General features: G+C 47.4%; 1 protein-coding gene across 1 annotated transcript in view; it reads right to left on the reverse strand.

Moving 5' to 3' along the window:
* Positions 1-1,663: 1,663 nt before the first annotated feature.
* VSX2 (visual system homeobox 2) overlaps positions 1,664-21,741 on the reverse strand; it is a 40,741-nt gene continuing 20,663 nt past the window's right edge. The window contains exons 4-5 of the mRNA XM_045016734.1: positions 4,066-4,246; positions 1,664-2,535 (exon numbers count right to left, since the gene is read on the reverse strand). Of these exons, the coding sequence (XP_044872669.1) occupies positions 2,207-2,535; positions 4,066-4,246 (510 nt within the window). The 3' untranslated portion in view covers positions 1,664-2,206. The remainder of the gene's footprint in view (positions 2,536-4,065; positions 4,247-21,741) is intronic.

The raw sequence follows: 21,741 nt of genomic DNA on the forward strand, positions 1-21,741 counted from the left end.
AGTTTAGTTTTATTCTTGTTTATATCTTTACAGAAAATGGCACATAACTCACAGGTTCTGAATGACTAGAAGTTGTTACAGTTCCATACCTCAAACACCTCAATACCAAATTCTTTTCTCACTGTATGTACAGTATTTACACACCATGGGCTATAGTCTAACACGTCAAACAAATTGGGGACAAAGACAAACAGAGGCTGCATGGAAGGGAAGGATCAACCTTTGACAGAATAAAAACAGTAGCTCTGGGGAAAAGCAGCTCACAGCTGAAAGCAGGACAGCAAGAGCAGTAAGTCACTGTCCTAGAGCCTTCATGGAGGGTGGCTCCTCACCAGGATAGGCAGGTAATGTTATCTTGGAGCTATGATGTCTGGCTAGTGGGCTTTGTTGGTTGTTAGTGACAGGGCCTGTGTGTATTCATGTTGGGGTCTGTGTGTGAGGCATATGTACACCTCAGAGCATTTATGAGCATGCCTGCATATCCATGGATGCAGCTGGAGCTCCCTTTGAAACTCAGAGACAGAGTTGGTGGAGTATAACTCAATAAATACCTAATTTGGCAAAAGTTGTTGTTAGACATAGAACCGTTTATTCAGTGAATATTTCCCCCCAGTATTTGACCCACTCCACACAGAGATTCAGCAGAGCCTGCAGGCCTCTCGCCCTCTTGGGATGCCCTGCTGTTCTGGGGGCTGTAGCCAAGTCTCTGAGAATGAGCCTTGCGGAAACGGGCTGGAACCAGGGCATGCTTGCAGCGAGGACTCTGTTGTTAATCCATATGATTAAACCTCAGCAGTTTATGCTGGGGAGCGGAATGTGCTGACCAAACATTTCTAGGGAGCAGTTTGAGGCAGCCTAGATTACAGCTAAAATGATATAGTGCATGGACTGCAGGAGAGAGATCACTTGATCATTACCTGCTAGGTTCACTCCCTCTGGGGCACCTGGCATTGGCCACTGTCGACAGACAAGATACTGGGTTGGATGGACCTTTGGTCTGACCCAGTACGGCCAGTCTTATGTAGCAGGGTGCAGCATCGGGGTGGAGCCTGGAGAGGGTGGAGCCGAGTGCCAGGTATCAATGAGGGGAGGAGCCGGATCTCAGTTACCTGTAAGGGGTGAAGCTGGGAGCAACACTTGGGTACCCGTGAGATCCTGGATACCTGTTAGGCATGATGTCAGGTGTAGTATGTGTTCAGGGTGGCTGAGGGCAGGAACCTGGTACCTGAGTGGGTTATGAGTCTTCGGCATGTCTACAGGGGGAAGATAGGGGTAGGACTTGGGATACCCCAAAGGGAAGGGGTGGGTCTTGGGTACCTGAGGTTGTAGGGATCAGCTCCTGGAAGTTAAGCCTGCTCTTCCCCATCCCCTTGGCTTCTTATCGGAAAACGGAGACCAAAATCAACTGCCCAGCACACCACCCTCCCTGTCTCAGAGTGCCCCTGGGACACCCCACCACTCAGTCAGGAAAGACACACATGGAATATACAAACCACCATTTAAATAGACTCACTGTTTTACGCAAACACTTCCATGGATTTGTCCCACAGTGCTTTAAGTCGGACAAAGAGTAAAATGGTCCCTGTGAGGGCAGCGGGGCAGCCCCACCCACATCAGATCCTTGGGTGCCGATGGCCAGGTGCCATAAACACACTGGGGAGGAGCACATTCTGAGGGAGATGGAGTTCATGCTGCTCTGGGCAGGTGGGAATGCAGCAGAGGATAAACTCGCTCTCAGGGTTGGGGTGGGGGAGACTGGACCAGGGGAAGAGAGTCACTCTGACATGGGAACGGGTGGGACAGAGACTCGCTCTGAGGCTGGGTATGTTGGACCAGGACAGGAGAGACCCAAAGCTGGTTCTCAGGCTGATACACAGGGACCCAGAGGCTCAGTTAGCCCCAGCCTCCTCTCAGAAGAAGATGGTGATAATTCCTGATCCCTCAGAAAGGAGGGGGCAGTGTGGCAGGAATAGTCCCAAGGGCAGGGAGAGTGGAGGGGTAGGAATGCTCCTGAGGGGAAGTCTCTGGACACACCTGACAGTCAGAACTTGGCCTGAGCCTGTGACTTCCTGAAATGCACAGAGACCATGTGGGGCCTCACTCCCTGTGCAGGGGCTGTCGGAGGGGCCCTGTCTGTCTGAGAGGAGCCTGCAGCCCCCCAGAGGAGACAGTCTTTTGGGAGCTGGTTTCCATCATCTCTTTCCCTCTAGATCTGCTTCTCCTCCTCTTGTGATGAGTTTGATTTCTCCATTTGTCTCTCATCCTCTGCCGCTGCCTCCTCCTCTTTCTCTGGCTTCCTGGCTGGGGTGGAGGGGTCCCCAGGGACGGTCCCCAGGACTTTGGTGCTATGCTCCTGAGCTTTGGCCCTGAGGGCAGCAATGCTGTTCTCTCTCAGTTCCTCCTGGGAAATGGTGGTTTTGGGATCCGGGCCCCTCTCTTCCTTGTTGCTCTTGTCGAGCTTGGGCAGGGCCTGGCGTTCCACCTCCGGCTTCCTTCCCACCTCAGCTGCTGCCTCCAGAGACTTTTTGTGCATCCCTAAAAAGAATTGTTGGTATTCGGGTTTAGAAAAGCGCCTGGGCATGGGAAAGCCATCTTGAACTGAAAACAGCAAAGATAAAGAGAGGCCAGAATTAAGGAAAAGCAGAAACCCTTGCTTCAAACAGCAGTCACACAGAGAGCCCATTGCATTGGGCCCTGCATGAGGGAGAACTCAGGCCAGTTCTCTTCTAGAGACAGGCCAGCACTGATGGGGAGCCCAGGACAGACCAGAGAGGGGGGAGCTTGTGTCAACTCTGTGCTCTGAACAGGCCAAACATAAGGAAGGAACCTGGCCTGTAGCAACAGGCATGGAACTTGGCCAGAACTGAGATAGGCCACACCTAAGGGAGAGGAGGGCGATAGGAGGGGACAGATCCCTGTGCTCCTCAAGGGCCAGTCCTGAGATGTGGACAAATGTGCCGAATATGATGCCACTTCAGGAGGCACAGTCTAAACATCATGAAGAGCCAAGGATTTCCTGCCCCAGAGGTTAGGGGTGTGGCTGCAGGACCGGGGCATGAGGGACCAAACAGAATGGGCTCCCTGGCACTAGCGAACAGTGACGGTACCCACCTAGCAATGACAAGATAACCGGGGGTAGGGGGGGGACGCCCTTGTACAACACCCTGTTACTGGAGCCAGGTAGCAGGAGGGGAATCTGACTATTCTCTCACCCACAGGGCTGAGGAGAGGTGTCCCTTTGCCTGTTCTCCTCCCTCTTGCACAGCCTACCCCTCCACCTCTCTCGCTCCCGAATTCACACAGACAGAAGGACAGGGCAGTGCATTTCTAAGAGGCCAGAAATGAACCTTTTGGCAGAATGAGCCTGAGAGATCAGAAAACAGGAAGCAAAGAGCAGGAATGTGAAAGGGAATCTGCTACTTCCATATCCACACAGCAGAAGAAGGCAGGCAGGAATTACACTGCCTTCAGCTGCAGGGAGCTGTGGGAGGATACCAGTCCCTCCCTTCCTCCCAAAAAGAGGACTCAAGAGGTCACTTGGTTCATCACAGGCACAAAAAAGTTGCCTTCCCCCCCCAGGAAAGGATCACACAGGGGACCCCTCAAGGGCTGCAGGAGTCAAACCCAGACAACTTCTTGCTGTGTAGCAGGGAACCCAGCCTGCTATGGCTTTTTAGTACAGTGGATGTTGACGTCCATGCCACAGGAACCTGGGTCAATGGGATGGTACCCCCACCCCATGCCACAGGAGTCTGGGCTCAGGGCTGATAGTCCCCACTCCATGAGTCTGGACCCGAGGACTGATAGCTTACCCCACCCCTGGGCCAAGGGGCTGATACTTGCCCCTCAAGTCAGGACCCAGGGCTGGCAGCCTGACCCCATGCCCCAGGGGACAGTCCCTAATATAAAAGGCAGTGTCCTTGTGCTCGGGGGTATGGGGAAAGTGTGAGTGCAGGATAATTTCCTCCCTTACTCAACACTTCCAATGTTACTCTAAGTTTCCCTAGTTCAACATGTCACTCCCTGGAATACTGGCTGTGCCCAGGGAGGATGCTGGTCTCTTACCCAGGAGCCAAGGGGCGCAGGACTCCATGATGCCATCCTTGGCGGATTTGAGGATAGACTCTGGCAGCGGGATTGAGTGACGTACCATTGCGCCATACAGCCCATATTCTGCCATTACGCTGCTCCTGCCCCAGCACTTCTCCCGCTTCCGCCACTTGGCCCGCCGATTCTGGAACCAAACCTGCAAAGAGCAGAGCAGTTTACTGAGGCCCGGTGAATCGTCGCTGCCCCCTAAGTTAGCCTGGGATACTGTGTGCGCGCAGGAACGCGTGCTTGTGGATATCTGCGTGAGGGCATATGTCCCCCTCAGGAATCACAAGCCAAAACAAGAGAGACTTAGTACAAATGTTGCGAGAGACCTTAGTCACCTTCATTCCTAACAAAAGCACAGGCCTGACCTGAATCCTGCTGAATGGATAGGGCACAGTGCAGGCCAGAAATGGGCAAGCTTCCCCCTGCTGCTCTGCTGATGTCCCTCAGGTCCCCTTGCTACGTCAGTGGTGGGACTCTCTACACACAGCTCTGCCAATATCCCTCTATCTCATGGGAGAGGATGGGGCGCGCCCTTCTGTGGGCCATGGAGATGTCTCAGGAGCAGCTCCGCCTCTCCCCTGAGTGGCTGTGCACATCTCCCGCAGGGGCCACCATGTCTACCCCGGGGTGGGGGGGCAATACATTGCCTCTACTGGAGCAGCTGTAGCTTCCCTCCCCTCCCGTGCCCCTCCAGTAGACTGTGTCTTTTCCCCACCCTTGCAGGAGCCAAGCTTCACTGCAAGTCCCATCCCTTGCTGCAGGATGTAATTAATTTCTCATTGCAGTGTCTCTCGCTAGTGGCTTTTGGCTCGGGTGCCTGGGATTTTCTCTTTCATTATTTACTGAGTGGCTGAGCCGCAGAGAGAGGCTGTGTGCAGCGGTGTCTGTGGGGAGGGCTGGCCCAGGGTGGTGTGCGCTGAGTGGGGGGTGTGGGGTGGAAGGCAATCGCCACAGCTTGCCCTGAATTCCCCATTTGAAAAGCCCCTCATCTTCTCAGAAAATTGGCAGAATAATCTCCTGGCTGTGACCCAGGGGGCAGTGAGCAGAGACTCGGGTGGCACCAAGGGGGGGCGGGGGAAGTCACAGAAATCTATTAGTGTTCTCGCTCCGATTTCCATTCCTCTTGTCTCGCTCTCCCCCCACCCTCCCCTCATTCCCTCCCTTCCCGCAGTGGAGAGGCATCAGCTTTAGATGAAAAATTGCTTGAGGTCTATTCAGAAGGCGGCAAAGGAAGAGTCAGCCCCAGGGGCAGCCCGGGCCTGATTGAAAAATAAGTTAATTTCAGTTTGAATCGATGGGCCTCAGGCACTGAAATATCACGGGAAATTAAAGCAGCTGGTCCCCAGGGAACCGCGCCATTGACCCGCGCTAATTAATGCCATGGAGTTACCATTCGCCTCTCTGTGAGGCAGCCCCTCCTTCCCTGAGGACACCCCAACCACCTCCTCATTTAACTAATTAGACTCACGGAAAATTGGGTGTTAATTTGTTTAGGAATTTTTTTTTCTTTCCAGGGAAGTACATGGCAGAGTGGAAATGAATGGCGGGGTCTCGCTGGCAGATGGATGCTCGGGGTCACTCCGCAATCTTCTCCAACTTGATTGCTTGATTAGGTCGTTAGCACATTAAAAAAAAAAATTGCTTGCCGTCTGGCGCTGGCCTGATGAGTGGGATGAGGCGGGAATCGCCTGGGTAATTTATCTTTTTATACTGCAAAGAATTTGATTTCAATCTGCAGATATATGGAGGCGCCTTTGACACCTGTTTAACATTACAGAGCTGACAACTTAACCCTCTGATGCCTCCACTGCCATGAGCCAGAGGGGAGCCGTGATCACCGCTCCAGCTGGGGGCCCAATGCTGGGAAGTGGGTTCTCCAAGGGCTGGGCTGGGGAGAGAAATTCTGGAATGAACTCCGGACCCTCCCCTCCGGCAGCGAGGGAGCACTTAGAGGGGGAGGGCTGGATTGTAGGTGGGGGCTGTGGGGCTGCAGCTGACGGGTTTGTTTCCCTGGCACAGTGGAAAGTCAGCGCGCTTGCCGATTTGAAATGGATAAGTCTGGGCAGATCCTACAATGGCTGTGGGGAGCAACCCAGGTTATGGCGAAAGTGTGGTGCCAGCCTCTCTCAGCAGGGAGCTCTGTGCGGAGAAAAAGGCGGGTGCACCCCGGTGGGGAAGCTCCCAACTACTCTACTTCCAGGCTTTTCTCAGAAGGAGGCGCTGTTGGGTACAGAATAGGGCACCAGCAGTTACTTCTATACCCTGGGGCGGGGAAGCAGGGGTGCCAGCTTCCAGGGGGTGCTGCACCATTGTGCTGCTCTGCTGGGGGATTTTTTGCCAGGGGGAGGGACCTGTCTTGAAAATCATCAAAAAATGTGTAACAACTTAACTCTTCCCCACCCTTCTCTCTTTCTTGTACATACCCGCTTCTTTTCTTCCCCAACCCCTGGTTTTTATCACCCTTCACTCTCTTTTTCCCCTCAGTACTTCATTTCCCTCCCCCACGCGTCCTGCTGCTCCTCCCCTGGGACACACAGTCTTGTGAACTTCTCTCACTCAGGTCACATCTGTGTCAAATGCACACCATTACTCTCACCCCTCGCTCATGCCACTCCTTTCCCCAGCTCGTTCATGTAACTAATGTCCACTAGGTGGCTCCATGCATTGAAACTCAACATACTTGCTATCTTTTTCACAGCAGAGGCGAGGAAGCAAATGTAGAAACAACAGCAACAGACTGCCAGGTGGCAAACGATTTTCCATCCGCTAATGCTATGTCAGTGAAATCAACATGTTTCATGAGAACTGTCAATTCGGTCAAAATTTTTGATGAAAAATTATCAAAGTGCTTAAGAGCAATAAGATCAAAGCACCTCATTTTGGCTTTGTTTGGACTATTATATATTACAATTTATAAATATAAAAGTCATGTTATATCGTAAATGATATTAAAAGTCAAAATGATAAATTTGAAACAAAGCACTTTGATGAGGTTGTTCTGACATTTTTCTGAGATTCTTTTTTTTAACTGGAAACTTCAATTTTTTGTTTTGAGTTGGGATGAAAAGAATGTCAGAGTATCTTGTAGAATGGAAATTCTGAGGTTTTATCAGCTCTAGTATTGACCCAAGGAGCCAGATTCTGCTCTCACTTACACTCATAAATCAGACATGAACTCTAGTGAGACCAATGGAGTTTAAAATGGGGGTTAATGAGATCAGACTCAAGCTCAGCATTGCTGCCACAATTAATGCCTTAGACTTCAACAAACAGAATCACAGAAATGTAGGGCTGGAAGGGACCTCGAGAGGTCATCAAGTCCATTCCCCTACACTCAGGCAGGATCAAGTAAACCTAGCCCATCCCTGACAGGTGTTTGTCCAACCTGTTCTTAAAAACCTCCGGTGATAAGGGTTCCATAGCCTCTCGCAGAAGCCTATTCCAGAACTTAACTATCCTTATTGTTAGAAAGACTTTCCTAATATCTAACCTAAATCTCCCTTGCTGCAGATTAAGTCCATTGCTTCTTGTCGCATCTTCAGTGGAAAAGGAGAAAAACTGATCACTGTCCTCTTTATAACAGCCCTTAGCATATTTGCAGACTGATATCAGTTCCTCTCTCAGACTTCTTTTCTCAGGACTCAACATGCCCAGTTTTTTTTAACCTTTCCTCTTAGGTCAGGTTTTCTAAATATGTTATCATTTTTGTTGCTCTCCTCTGGACACTCTCCAATTTGTTCACATCTTTCCTAAAGCGTGGCACCCAGAATAGGGCACAGCACTTCCGCTGAGGCCTCACCAGTGCTGATTAGAGTAGGACAATTACCTCCCATGCCTTACATACAAAATGCCTGTTAATGCACCCCAGAATGATATTACACTTTTTCACAACTGCATCATATTGTTGATTCATATTCAGTTTGTGATCCACTATAATGCCCCATGATCCTTTTTTGAAGTACACCTCTACCCCGATATAACACGACCCGATATAACACGAATTTGGCTATAACACAGTAAAGCAGTGCTCCAGGGGGGCAGGGTTGCGCGCTCCAGCAGATCAAATCAAGTTCGATATAACCTATAACGCGTAAGATTTTTTGGTTCCCGAGGACAGCGTTATAGCGAGGTAGAGGTGTATTATCACCTAGCCAGTTATTTCCCAATTTGTATTTGTTCATTTGATTTTCCCTTGCTAAATATAGTACACTTGTCTTTACTGAATTTCATCTTGTTTATTTCAGACCAATTCTCTAATTTGTCAAGACTATTTTGAATTCTAATTCTGTCCTCCAAAGTGCTTGCAACCCCTCCCAGCTTGGTGTCATCCACAAATTTTATAAGCACACTCTCCACTCCATTATCCAAGTCATTAATGTAAATATTGAATAGTACCACACGCAGGACAGACCCTTGTGGGACCCCCACAGTAGATACCCCCTTCTAATTTGATAGTGAACCATTGATAACTACTCTTTGAGTACGGTCTTTCAACCAGTTGTGCACCTACATCAGTAATTTCATCTAGACCACATTTCTGTAGTTTGCTTATGAAAATGTCATGTGGAACTGTGTCAAAAAGCTTTACTAAATCAAGCTGTATCATATCTACTGCTTCCCTCCATTCCACTAGGCCAGTAACCTTGTCAAAGAAATAAATTATATTGGTTTGGCATGATTTGTTCTTAACAAATACATGCTAGTTATTCCTTATAACCCTATTATCACATAGGTGCTCACAAATTGATTGTTTAATAATTTGTTCCAGTATCTTTCCAGGTATCAAAGTTAGGCTGACTGGTCTATTATTCTCTGGGTCCTCTTTGTTCCTCTTTTTAAGATAGGTACTATGTCTGCCCTTGTTCAGTCCTCTTGGACCTCACCTGTCCTCCAGGAGTTCTCAAAGATAATTGCTAATGGTTCTGAGATTGCTTCAGCTAGGTCCTTAATTATCCCAGGATGAATTTCATCAGGCCCTGCCAATGTGAATACATCTAACTTATCTAAATAGTCTTTAACCTGTTATTTCCCTGTTTTGGCTTTCATGCCTTCCCCCTTGTTATTAATGTTAATTGTGTTGAATATCTGCTCATCATTTTGGTCACCTTTTTAGTGAAGACTGGAGTAAAATAAGCATTAAACACCAATGGTCTACGTATCCTGTCTTCTGACAGTGGCCAGTGCCAGATGCTTCAGAGAGAATTAACAGAAGCAGGGCCGGCTCTACAGTTTTCACCGCCCCAAGCAGCGCGCCGAATTGCCGCCGTGGGCTGCGGGGGCAGTCCGTGTGCCCTTAGGGCGGCAGGTGCGTTTCCGCGACGGCAGCAATTCGGCGGCAGCTTCTATGTTTAGCTGAAGCCGCCCCGGACAGCTAAAAACAGAAGCTGCTGTCGAATTGCCGCCACTACGGAAACGCGCCTGCCGCCCTAACGGCGCACGGACTGCCCCCGCCGCCCGGGGCAGCAATTCGGCGTGCTGCTTGGGGGCAAAACAACAGGGATTGCCGCCCCTTGCAGAATGCTGCCCCAAGCACCAGCAGAAGAGGGCAATTTATCAAGTGATCCATCCCCTGCTTTCCAGTCCCAGCTTCTGGCAGTTTGATGTTTAAAGACACCCTGCGTTTGGGGTTACATCCCTGACCATCATAGCCATTGATGGATCAATCTTCCATGAACTTATCTAATTCTTTTTTCAACCCTGTTATACTTTTGGCAATGAGTTCCATAGGTTGACCATGCATTGTGTGAAGACGTATTTCCTTTTGTTTGTTTTTGTATTTCCTGTTGCTTATTAATTTCATTGGGTGACTGCAAGTTCTTGTGTTATGAGAAGGAGTAAATAACACTTCCTTATTTAGTTTCTCCACACCAGTCATGATTTTATAGACTTCTATCATATCTCCTCTTAGTCGTCTCTTTTCCAAGCTGATTAATCTCTCCTAATATGGAAGCTGTTCCATGCCCCTAATCATTGTTGTTGTCTTTTTCTGAACCTTTTCCAATTCCTTTTTTTTTTGAGATGGAGCGACCACATCTGCATGCAGTAATCAAGATGTGGGCAATCCTCGATTTATATAGTGTCATTATGATATTTTCTGTTTTCTTATCTATCCCTTTCCTAATGGTTCCTAATATTCTGATAGCTTTTTTGACTGCCACTGCACATTGAGCTGATATTTTCAGAGAAACTATTCATGATGACTCCAAAATATCTCTCTCGAGTGATAACAGCTAATTTAGACCCCATCATTTTGTATGTATAGTTGGGATTATGTTTTCAGCGTGCATTACTTTGCATTTATCAACACTGAATTTCATCTGCCAATTCTAATGTATTTAAAGAAGCTCTTCTTATTGCCTTTTATTTCCCTTGCTAGGTATAACTCATTTTGTGCTTTAGCCTTTCTGATTTTGTCCCTACATGCTTGTGCTATTCTTTTGTGCTCCTTAGCAATTCATCCATAGGCTACCCTTGTTGTAGGATTCCTTTTTGTTTTTCAAGTCATTAACGAGCTCCTTCTGGATCCATATTGTCCTTTTGCTATCCTTCCTATCTTTCCTTTGCATCAGGATAGTCTGCAGTTGCACCTTTAATATTATCTCCTTCAGAAACTGCGAGCTCTCCTGAACGCCATTATCCCTTAGATTTTCTTCCCATGGGATGTTACCTACCAATTCTCTAACACTGTGGAAATTACTATGGCTGTGAGCCTTAGCAGATCACATCCAGTCCACCATTGTCAGACAGGGTAGACTTTTTCCCTACAGTTTATTCGCTTTGTCTAGATTTAAAAAGCCCAAGCCTTGGGACTTCTCTTGGGAGATGATTCCACAGCCTAACAGATCTCGTTCTTGGGAACTGTTTCATGACATCCAGCCTACATTTTCCTTTGCTCAGTTTCTCAGTTGACTCAGGGCCAAGGGAAGCCCTTTCTTTAAGACAGTGTGAACCATTTCTATTTTCTCTGCTTTATTGATACCTCACTTTTGGTAAGTCTGTGGAATTGGCTGTTATGCAAGTATATCTCTTTAGCTGCCACCACAATGTATGAACGTGGAGCCACTTATTGTAGGCAGGGGTTTTGTCTCCACTTTCCCTTTCCCTGGAGAAAATGGCTTCACCTTTACTCTCTGATCTCCTTGCAGCTTCGGTTCTTCTATGGCTCCTTGATCAGAGTAGAATTTGCTTTGGGATGGTGCTGATATTTTTGTTCTCCAGCTTTTTCCATAAGCTGCATCAGCAGTAATTTGTTGGCCACTGGGAGTAGTATCCAGGTTAAATCAAGACATTAGCTGCTGCATAGGTCTGCTCTTGGTGCCTCCCCTCATGGCGGGCTTTGCATGTATATACCATACACTTTGTTTTCACCTAATAAAAGCTTGTCCTTAGCTTGGTCTTCCCATTATACTGACTGAGATAGGGCAAGGAGCTTACATATTTGCACTCCCAAACTTCCCAAGTAATGGCTTTGTGAAGTGTGAGCCATTAGCAATGGCCACAACATTAGAAACGCACAGGTCACTAACCTGCTCACTGCAACACTCCACAGTCATAGCAGAGGCTGTGTCTCTGGGAGGTTCAAGCTCCCTGAAGTCAAAGTGATAGTTAACTGCTCTGAAACACTTATGCTATTTGTCCATACTAGCTTTGCTCCAAGGTCTGAGGGAACATCATGTGTCATAAGTGGCTCCTTCATGTTGTTATACAAAACATTACACATTGCACTGTCTCTCACAGCACCTGCTGTCCGAGTTCCTGCCTGGCCAGAGTAACATCTCCATCTTTGCCAAGACATCTTCTCTGTGCCTTGGTGACCAGCATGAATTCTTGACAACACTCCCATTCTCATAACTTTGGCTAGAACTATTCTGGGTCCTTTGTAGGAAACACTATTTTGCATCCTGATTTCCTCCCAATACACCACGTATTCCCTAGTGCTGTCAGGATCCCTGTCTTTTATATCTGACCTTCCAGCTTGCAGCATGGATTTCAGTGCTTGTAGTATTTCATCTCATTTTCCATCTTCAGCTAGGTAGTGATCTGAGGTACAGAGGCATACACCACAGGGAAAAGAAGAGTAGAGTCCTCTCTGAAAGACCTGATGTTTTTTACATTTTACAGATACTTGCCTGATGGGCATATTCAAAATGCAGAGAGTTAATTTCTCAAGATTTTGTTTCTGTTTGCTGAAGGATGTCTTTGATTTTTTGCAAGACTCTCAATTTGGTGGTTCCCTCTTGGACCAATGCAAAGTATCTTGAGACACTGCTACTCCTGAGAGAAGTTTGCAATGTATACTTCAGATCCCTTTTTATTTCATTTGAGCACATTCTTTGTGCTCAGCCCTGTAGAGACAACAGAAAATATGGAGCCTGCCCCAAGAAGCCCATCATCAAAACTGCTCAAGACAATATAGTAAACAGGAGCGATTTTGTTGTTGTTGTTTTTACCTTTTAGGATCTGGATGAGAAAAGGGAGGTTGTTCAGCATTTGAGGAGAGAGAGGAGTACCAAGTATTTGGAGAAGCAGGGGAGAAGGTGCAAAGACGAAAGTGGGAGGATACAATGGTTAAGGCAAGGAGAGACTCTTGGATGGAGCACAGACAGCAAGTGGGAAGAGGAGGGAGAGATGAGAGCACAGATGTAAACGGGTGGAGTCATGAAGGGGTTTGAAAGTAAAGATGAAAAGCTTGGAAAGCAAGAGGAAGCCAATGAAGGGGCTTGAATAAGGCAGCACATGCCTCTAGACCCCTATCTCTGTACTTCTAGAGGATTCAGGGGCAAATTGCAGGGAAAGATGTTACCCTGAGGCTTAGGGTCTGAATCAGCAGTGATCACAGCTCGCCATGCAGATCAAATCCCCTGGATGCAAGCGCTGTAGTCTGGCACTGCTTTTTAATCGGTGCCTCTGGCAGCTTCCTAGACAAGAGAGACTTTGACCTTCAGGCTGTCTTTCCTGTGGCAGGGTTGAACCTAGTTCTGGCTCACTTCAATCACTCTGAACTGTTACATCCTCGTTGACATCTTAGTGTCTAAGTGCTGATTGCTGCATGACAATTGCTTTCACTTGCTCAGAGGCTTATTATGCTGCGACTGCCACTCCCAGGCAGTGTCCTTGTCTGACAGTTGATGGAGTGGCTTATACACACCATACAGGTGGGCAAAAAGGCATTAAACCTCGTACTGCCTGCACACTGGCTAGCTTAGGCATAGCCAGAATTGCATACATCTTCTCTGGATCTGGACACATCCTCTCAGCAGTGAGCAGATGGCAAATGCAGGAAACTCCTTTTGTCTCCTGGCTCTCTGTAGTATGTTGCTGTGCTCAGTTACTGCTTTTTCCACTGTCTCACCACAGCCACATACCAGAACACCTTCTGCAATAGCCACTTCTTGATGCTGTTGCTGCTGGTACTCCTCTGGAGCATCTGAAATACCAAACAGCACCTGGTGCCTTTGATATTGCCCCACTGGGAACCAAGGTACTAGAGAAATGTGGGTGTTGAAGCTGACCCACCACAAGCTTCTCAATACCCTTTTCCTAAGGAGGGGAAGGTAGAGACAGGGCAGTAGTTGGCAAGATCTTTGTCACCCAATACAAATTTATTGAGTAAGGTCTTGACACTTAGGGGCCAGTGGGAGCTGTCCCTCCCCAAGCAAGACATAATTGGTCTCCATTAGCTTGACATCCAGTCTTTCATTAATCGGATGGGGAAGGGGTCTCATTGTCTACTGCCTTCAGAACCTACACCTGTGTGACAGGCTCAAGTTGCCTCAGGAGTCCAACCACCCCCTTGCACTCTGAGCCCATTTCCACAGATCTGGTGGAAATGACACAAATTCACTCTTTTCTGCAGGACAACAGCTTGGCACAACAGGACATGTTAGATTCTGAAGTCAGGTGAAGACAGCTCAGCCTCAGTGTTTAGTCTAAAGTCGTCTGCCCCGCTGTTGACAAACCAACACTGTCATGTAAGGCTGCCCTTTGCAGGTAAACAGCTGATACCTGGAGCTGTGAATCCCAGCCGGACACTAGCTGGGTTAACAGGCAGCAACACAAGCATAAGTACAGCACATTGGCTAGATCACTTTCTGTACAGTACCGGTAAGACAAGAAGATGGTCACTGCATAGTGTGCTGCGTGTGTGCATGCACAGACTTCCTGAGTGACCTTGGGCAAGTCACATGGGGTACATCTGCACTTCGAGCTTGAGGTTTAAATTCCAACTCAAGGAGACATACCCACATTAGCTCTGATTGAGCTAGTGTGCTAAAAATAGAATTGTAGCCATGGCTATGTGAGAAGCGGGAGGGGCTAACTGTCCTGAGTTTGTACCTGTCCAAGACACTTCGTGTGTTCTCAGGTGGCTAACCACTCCCACTACTTGTGGTTCTATTTTTATCACACCAGTTCAATCACAGCCTGTGTGGGTATGTCTCCTCAAGCTGGAATTTACACCTCCAGAGCGAAGTGTAAACATACCTGCAGTCTCTCTGTGCGTCAGTTCCCCATTTGTATAATGGGAATAATAGCACTTTCCTACCTTCCAGTGGTGTTGTGAGGATAAATATATTAAAGATTGTAAGACGCTCAGATTCTACAGTGAATTCTACAGATTCTAGCTATAATATAAGTATTATAGATAGACAGACAGACATGTTCCCTCTGGTGGCTAGAGCCACAGAGCAGATAAGGGATCTGCTACTGCTACTAACTAAGGGAGCTCATCTTTATGACAAGTAGCAGAGGCCTGTGTTTTTTTAGAGGTCAACTACCCTGCTCCTCAGGTGTGTGAGAGAGTTATCTAGTTGCTATGCCTGGAGCACTAGGATTATTACATTTGGAAACCTGCCATCATTATGTAATAAGCAAATACTGAGAGGTCACATGGCATCCTCAACAAAGAGAGATGTGAACATCATCTGGCTCACTGTAATTTGCTTTAGATAGCAGAACAGCATGGGTTCTCTGAACCCACTGCTGATCCCTTTCCTCTGCTGGAGCATAGGACACAAGAAGCCGAGGCATCCTAGAACAGAATAAGCTGCATGCATCAAACTGATACCACATATCTCATAGATATCACACTCTGTGAACCACAATATCACCTCTTGGAACATCTCTCTCTCACACACACACACACACACACACACACACACACACACACACACACACACACACACACACACCCCTGCCTATGCCTGTGATGCCTTATCACCAAATCTGGCGGCACTGTGAAATCTTGGAAAATGTGACTGTTCAGAAACTATTTCACCTGGCAATAGGGTGACCACTGCCTCAGAACAGCAAAATCTCAGCTATGCTACACTGAAGCAATTTTACAGTGTAAGGGCTTGACAAAGGTATTCTTGTCTATTTCCTGCTTCTATTAACCACAATTGATATGACTAATTCTTATTATTATTGATGATATTATGAGTAAATTGTATCAGATTCTTTCATTTTGCAAAGGGAGATGAGACAGAATGTACTCTAGTCATTTGCATTAATCATATTAGTTTGTTTACTCTATGAACTCCTGAAGCAATGCCTGCTACAGAGAGATTTCCTTCATCTTAGTTTTGTGGTTGGGAATCAGAATTAGCAAACAGAAATTTTAAAAATGTCTAGTTTCTAATGCTGTCCATGTGCTCAAACAGAACACAGGATAGTACAACATGGTTTTTTGGGGGGAATGGGGACAATATGCAAGCATATCTCCCCTCCAATCCGTGCGAGATAGATAGAACATTTTTTGCCTTTTTAATTAAAGTTTCAATACTACATATGCAGGCATTGTTCTTCCCAGGCTTGAAGCTGATTAATTTACTTACTGTTTCTGTGATAGAGCAGCTTACAAACAACAAATATTGCCCAGCACCTTTGATATCATATTTCAGTAAACTTTATTGAGCATGGAATGCTATTCTAACAAACAAGTGCATCCTGAAATGTCCACTAGATGGCCACAGGCAAATATGTACACCTATAGATAGACAGACAAACCAACAAAATCTCTCTCTCAGCACATATTTTGCATAGTCACTAGGATGCAAGTGTACATCACTGTTTGAGAGTCTGAGATTGAGGCAATGAATACCTGGCATTAAGAAGCTCTTCTCTAGTTCTTCCCACCACTGATTCATAGTCAATTTCTCCTTGTCCTGCAGATAAACCAACGTGCAGCCATTTTACCACAAATTTCTTCAGGTCTGATATTACCTGTGGCTCAAACATCCTGCTGCTTTCTCAGGGACCAGACCTGATCCCTTGTGTTATCCCACAGAATAACAACTCATAAAAAGGAGGGGTCTCCGACTGAGAAAATAGCAGGGAATAATAAACCTCACCTGATGGCCAGGAGAGCATAGCCAAGGAGCTAGTGAGCTTTGCTGGGTGTTTTTTTTCCCTTGACCTTCTTTCTTGGGTGATTTTATCTGCTCCCATAATCTCATCTGTCATCTTTATGCTGATGATTCCCTGATCTACTTCAATCCCTAACATCTCCCTGTCTAATCTAGCATCTCTGACTGGCACGTCTCTGAAATGTCCTGCAACCATCTCAAACTAAACAAGGCAAAAGCTGAATTTCTCATACCTCTTCCCAAGCTCTCACCTTGCTTCACATTATCTAGCACATTGAGAACACCAATGTTAGTCAGTCATCCAGACTGTCAACCTCTAATTCCTGATCCTCCCTTCTCTCCCCATATCCAGCTCTTGACAAGTCCTGGCACTTTCTCCTTTATGTCATCTCTAAAACCCCTCCCTGTCTCTCAGTTCCAACCACTAAACCCTATATCAACATGCTGGCGCTCTCTTCCAACCACCTCCTCTCCATCCACCTCCCCTCCAGTCTGTAAAACACTGCTCCTAAAATCATCTTCCCCTTCTGCAGCTGTGAACATGCCACTCCCCTACCTCTTCACTCTTCCTCAAGAGAAGGCTTCCTCTTGCCTTGAGTAGCACATTGGAGCTTCTTGTCCCCACCTTCAAAGCCTTGAACAATCCCGCCCCTGTCAGCATCTCATCCCTCACTCCTCCTCCCCTTCCTCCTGAGGACAACACATCTTCCTTTGTATACAATCTTCCTTTGTATCCTTCTCCTGACATCCTCCTTCCACTCTTGATTCTGCCTTTTCTTCCACGACCCGCCGCCTTATGCTTCCCTCAGCTTGGGCACCAATTAGTTAGCTTCCCTCTCCTGATTCAAAACCCTTCTGAAAACACGTCTTCCCCGCAGTGCTTTCAGTGATAATCCGCTGAAATGAAAATGCCACTGCAGCAATATTGATCCCTCTGCCTTTGCATCAGATGTGTCCCACTACATTGTCTGGGTCCAATTTAAGCTGCAAACAAACCCCTTGGGGCAGAGACTGTCTCTCCCTCTCTTTGCACATCACCAAGCACATTGTTGATGCTCAATAAATCAATTAATTATAACAACAGTGCAAGTCTTGACTGGATCTTGATAACTCCCTAGCGAGTCTTGATTGCCAGCCAGGGGTGCAAGCATAGACTTGGCTCAGATACTGCTCTCAGATAGGTACTGGGCCCTCCTCCTACGTGCCCAGGAGTGGAAGACCTGGCCTGGCTTGGAAACTTCCAGGCTGCTCAAGGAGGCTGCAGCATGTTTATAAACCAGGAAGCTGTTTATTGCTGTTTATTCAAATGTAATGTCAAGATTATTGGCACTATTTATGGTGACATCACTTTCTATGGAGGGTGTAAAAGGGCTATGAAGTTAAACGAGCACAGTAAAGGTGGCACACGGCCTGCATGGCTGATCATAGAAGTCATGACTAGCATTGTCCCTGCTGCTTGCCTAAGCACAGCACAAAGGAGCTTTGCACTGACACCAGGAAGATGGATCCCACCACGCTGGATGACAAAGGCCTTTCCTTCCACGCTCAGCAATTTGTAACTACCTCTGCCTCTGGACTCACATCCACACCTCTTGAGGGGGAGGGTAAATCTATGTGCAACTTAAAACATGCAATTGTCTGGCCTTCATTTGAGAAGCTGTCACTTGCTGCTAGTGATCTTACCAACTACAGACCTGTCTGAAATCTCTCCCTCCAAGGTTACCTCCCTGACAAGGTTGCTGCAAGCTAACTACACTAGTTCCTCTTCTACGATAACACCTTGGACCCTTCCAGGCTGATTTCAGACTGGCACGTGGCATGGAAACACTGCTGCTGTCACTGATGGACTGTGGACAAGCTAATGTAATATTAAGGTTTATGGACATGCTAACATTGCTAGATCTGGTAGCATCTTTCATCACTTCCATCCTGTGATGCTACTAACCCACCTATGGGAGTCGAGAAGGGGGTAGCAGGCATCATGTTCAGCTGGCTTCACTCCTTCCTCTTGAATAGATCCCTGCAGCTAATGATGGGCACTATTCCACAACACTGAGGGCTCTCTCCTGTGACACTCCACCAAGCTCATCACTGTTCATCACCTATGGTAGGTTGCAGGGGAGATTGGGAGACACTGTGGGCTACAATACCATCACTATAGCGACGCAACCCCACTCTTGCTGTCCTCGTGAAGCACAAACATACTATCACACTAATGCCCCGGTGTCTGAGGGAGTTAGGAATGGGGATAGGAAACAGCTGGCTCAAGATCAATCCTGGAAAACTGAGGCACTACTGGTAGAGAGGGAAGAGTTGTAGCCATGGCTGTGCCCTCAGCAGAACGAGTCTGTCTTCTCAGCCTTAAGGTGGATTCCCTGCTGCTCTCAGGAGCCCAGACAGAAGGTGGAGCCAGAACTGCTTATGTTCCAACTTAGCCAAGAGACAGTGCCCTTACCTCTTGAACGTGGACTTGACCACAGTGATCCATACTTCGGTCACTTCCAGGCTGAACTAGTGACACTGCTTGTTTGATACATGCTTTGTGGGTAACCCACAAGAGCACATCACACCAACACTCCACACTCTGCTGATTTCCTATCCAGTCCTGGTTTGGTATCTAGGCTTTGGATATGTTCTTTAAAGCACTAAGTGGGCCTGGGTCTGGCTACCTGATACACTCTGTCTCACTGTGCAGGGTAGCCACACTCCGTGGGGATGCTAAGGCAGGCGGAGCTCAGTTTCAAACTCATGGAGGGTAAGTAGGAGAGCCCTGGGCTGTGGACTTCACCATGGTTGGAGATCAGGCTGAGCAAGAATGTTGCCATTTTTAGGGCTTCATTGTTGTTACTGATTGTTTTTACAGCACCCCAAAGCATGCTGGGAACTTTACAAAACAAATGAGACCCAGGCCCAGCCCTGAAGGGCTTAGACAGGACACAAATGAGACATAAACAAAAAAAGGGATTAGAGAGGGAGTCCAGGGTTCACCTTGCCCAGAGAACACATGTTAAAATGCATCATTGGGTTTCAAATATGCTAGATACAACATTGTAGATAACACATTTCAAACATACACACGAATCCTAATCTAGACAAGTCCAAAGATCCATTTTACAATAACACAAAGGATGACACTTCACAGGGTTTTGCCCGGTCTTGTCCAGCATATGTCAAGCTGACCTGAGGGGCCACTAGAAACAAGTGAAGTATGAGGGCTGAGTAGCATCTCCTGAAGGCCAGTGGAATAATCTAGTTGCATCCGACGTGCCTGAAGAGCTAAGGCAAACCCTGTTGGAGTCTATCCACAGTCAGATACCCTTCTGTTGCTTCCATATTGTGTGGGTTCTCTCCACAAACATATGGCCCATCTCTACCTGTCAACTTATCAGAAATGGTAAGATAAGCAGTCAGAGCTGCTCAGCATTTAGATGAGAGGAGGCCTCCAAAGAAGAGACATAGGAAGTAGTATGGGTAGTGCTGTAGCACTGCTCTCCTCTCTGACTCTGTACCAACCCGAATGCCCCAGTGTGATGCGCTTCAGAGAGTGGTGCAACTCAGCAGGGGGTACTCTCCTTCCTGAGTCAATGCTGACCCCCGTGCCCCTCCATGGGACTAGGGAGAAACGTGCTATGAGAGGTGCACACTTTTGGAGGAGATATAAAACCATTGTGGTATCAGGCTACACCAAAGGCTCACTCATTAAATCTCCCATGGCACTTTTTGTAACATAGGGAGCTACAGCCTTGGGGCCCAGACTGAGCCCGTGAATATCTGCACTGACTTCTAGGCCTTTTGTTTACAGCTGTCATGTCCCACTCCTGAGGTGGCCATATTTTGGTGAGTAGTCCCTAAACACAGTGCACACCGAAGAATGTAAGTGTTTTGGCATTCTTCAGGATCACAGACACTATGGCAGCATGAGGGTAATGTTACAGAGAGAGTATACATGTACAACAACCCGTGTGCCCAAATCTCAACATGGTAACCATCCGTTTACTGAGACTAGACTATGAATAATCAATAGGAGATTACAAGACACTGATGCTGCTAACCAGTTCCCCCTCTTCCGCTCTGTCCAAGATTAATCTCCATTGGATGGAAACCTCCAGAGAGGGAAGCAGGGGAAGAGCGAGAGATCTCCAGAGGCTCATCTAGGTTTAAATATTGCCCAGTGAAATATGCATTGGAGGAGAGGGGGAGGGGAAGAGCACACACAGCTCCATACACTACAAAGGGGTGAATATCACAGAGTCTATGAAACCTCCAGTTAGCGCACCAGCAATTAGCAGGCGAGTTGATCCCAGGGTTAGGGTGCTAGCCAGAGAGCCAGGTTCAGTTCCCTGCTCTATCATAGCTTTCCTGTGCAGCCCGGAGCAAGTCCCTTAGCCTGGCTGTGCCTCACACTCTTACCTGTAAAATGGGGATAACAGCACTTCCCTCCCACAGAGGGGTCTTGGGAGGCTCAACCTGTTAACAATTGTGAGGTGCTCAGGTGTTATGGTAATGGGAGCCATCAGTACCTACAACAGACCGGCAGAATTTCCCAGAAGTGCCTCAACCTGAGTCCAGTTCTCAAGGACTTCCTAACACTACTGAGGTTTCCATGCAGGATCCTTGAGACTCTCGAGCTACATTTAATGTGCGTATTAAGAGAATGACTTGGGCTGTAAGCCTTTCCAGGCAGGCACTGTGGCTGTGGAGCCCCTACCACCAGGGCACCAAACTCATTCAGGGAGGAGGGCTGCGTTCCCACTGTAGGTAGGGGACTGGAGCAGAATTCTAGGACTCCACACCCATCTCCATCCACAGCAGAACACTTGCTGCTGTCAATGGGAGATTTGACACAGATCAAGGGTAGAAGCTGGGCTCCTGTTCTTTATTAACTACTTTGGTGTCACACTCAGTAACACTTGGCAGAAAAATGCATCTCTCCTGTAGGCCACAGTTATTTCTGCCCTTTGTTTCTCTTCCTTCTCCCTCCTTCTTTGCCTGTTTCTCTCCTTCCTTCTGGTTTTTGTGTCTCCTCAGATCTTCCCTCTGCATTTTCTTCCTTGTACCCATTCCCAATCCGCTGGGCTCCTCTCCGAATACTGACCCCATTCCATTTGCTGAAAGGAGCAGTAACACAATTCATGTCGACATTAACATGTCCTTTTGGTTGACACTTCAATGAAATTAATAGGAGTCTGAACAGTGAATGCCTCTCTGAGCCATTGTTTCAGGCTGGCTGCAGACTTAGGAAGACAGCAGTGCATCCATTCACTCTCCGTTCACCTAT

Source organism: Mauremys mutica, chromosome 4 (genome assembly GCF_020497125.1).
Source record: "Mauremys mutica isolate MM-2020 ecotype Southern chromosome 4, ASM2049712v1, whole genome shotgun sequence".
NCBI lineage: Eukaryota > Metazoa > Chordata > Testudines > Geoemydidae > Mauremys > Mauremys mutica.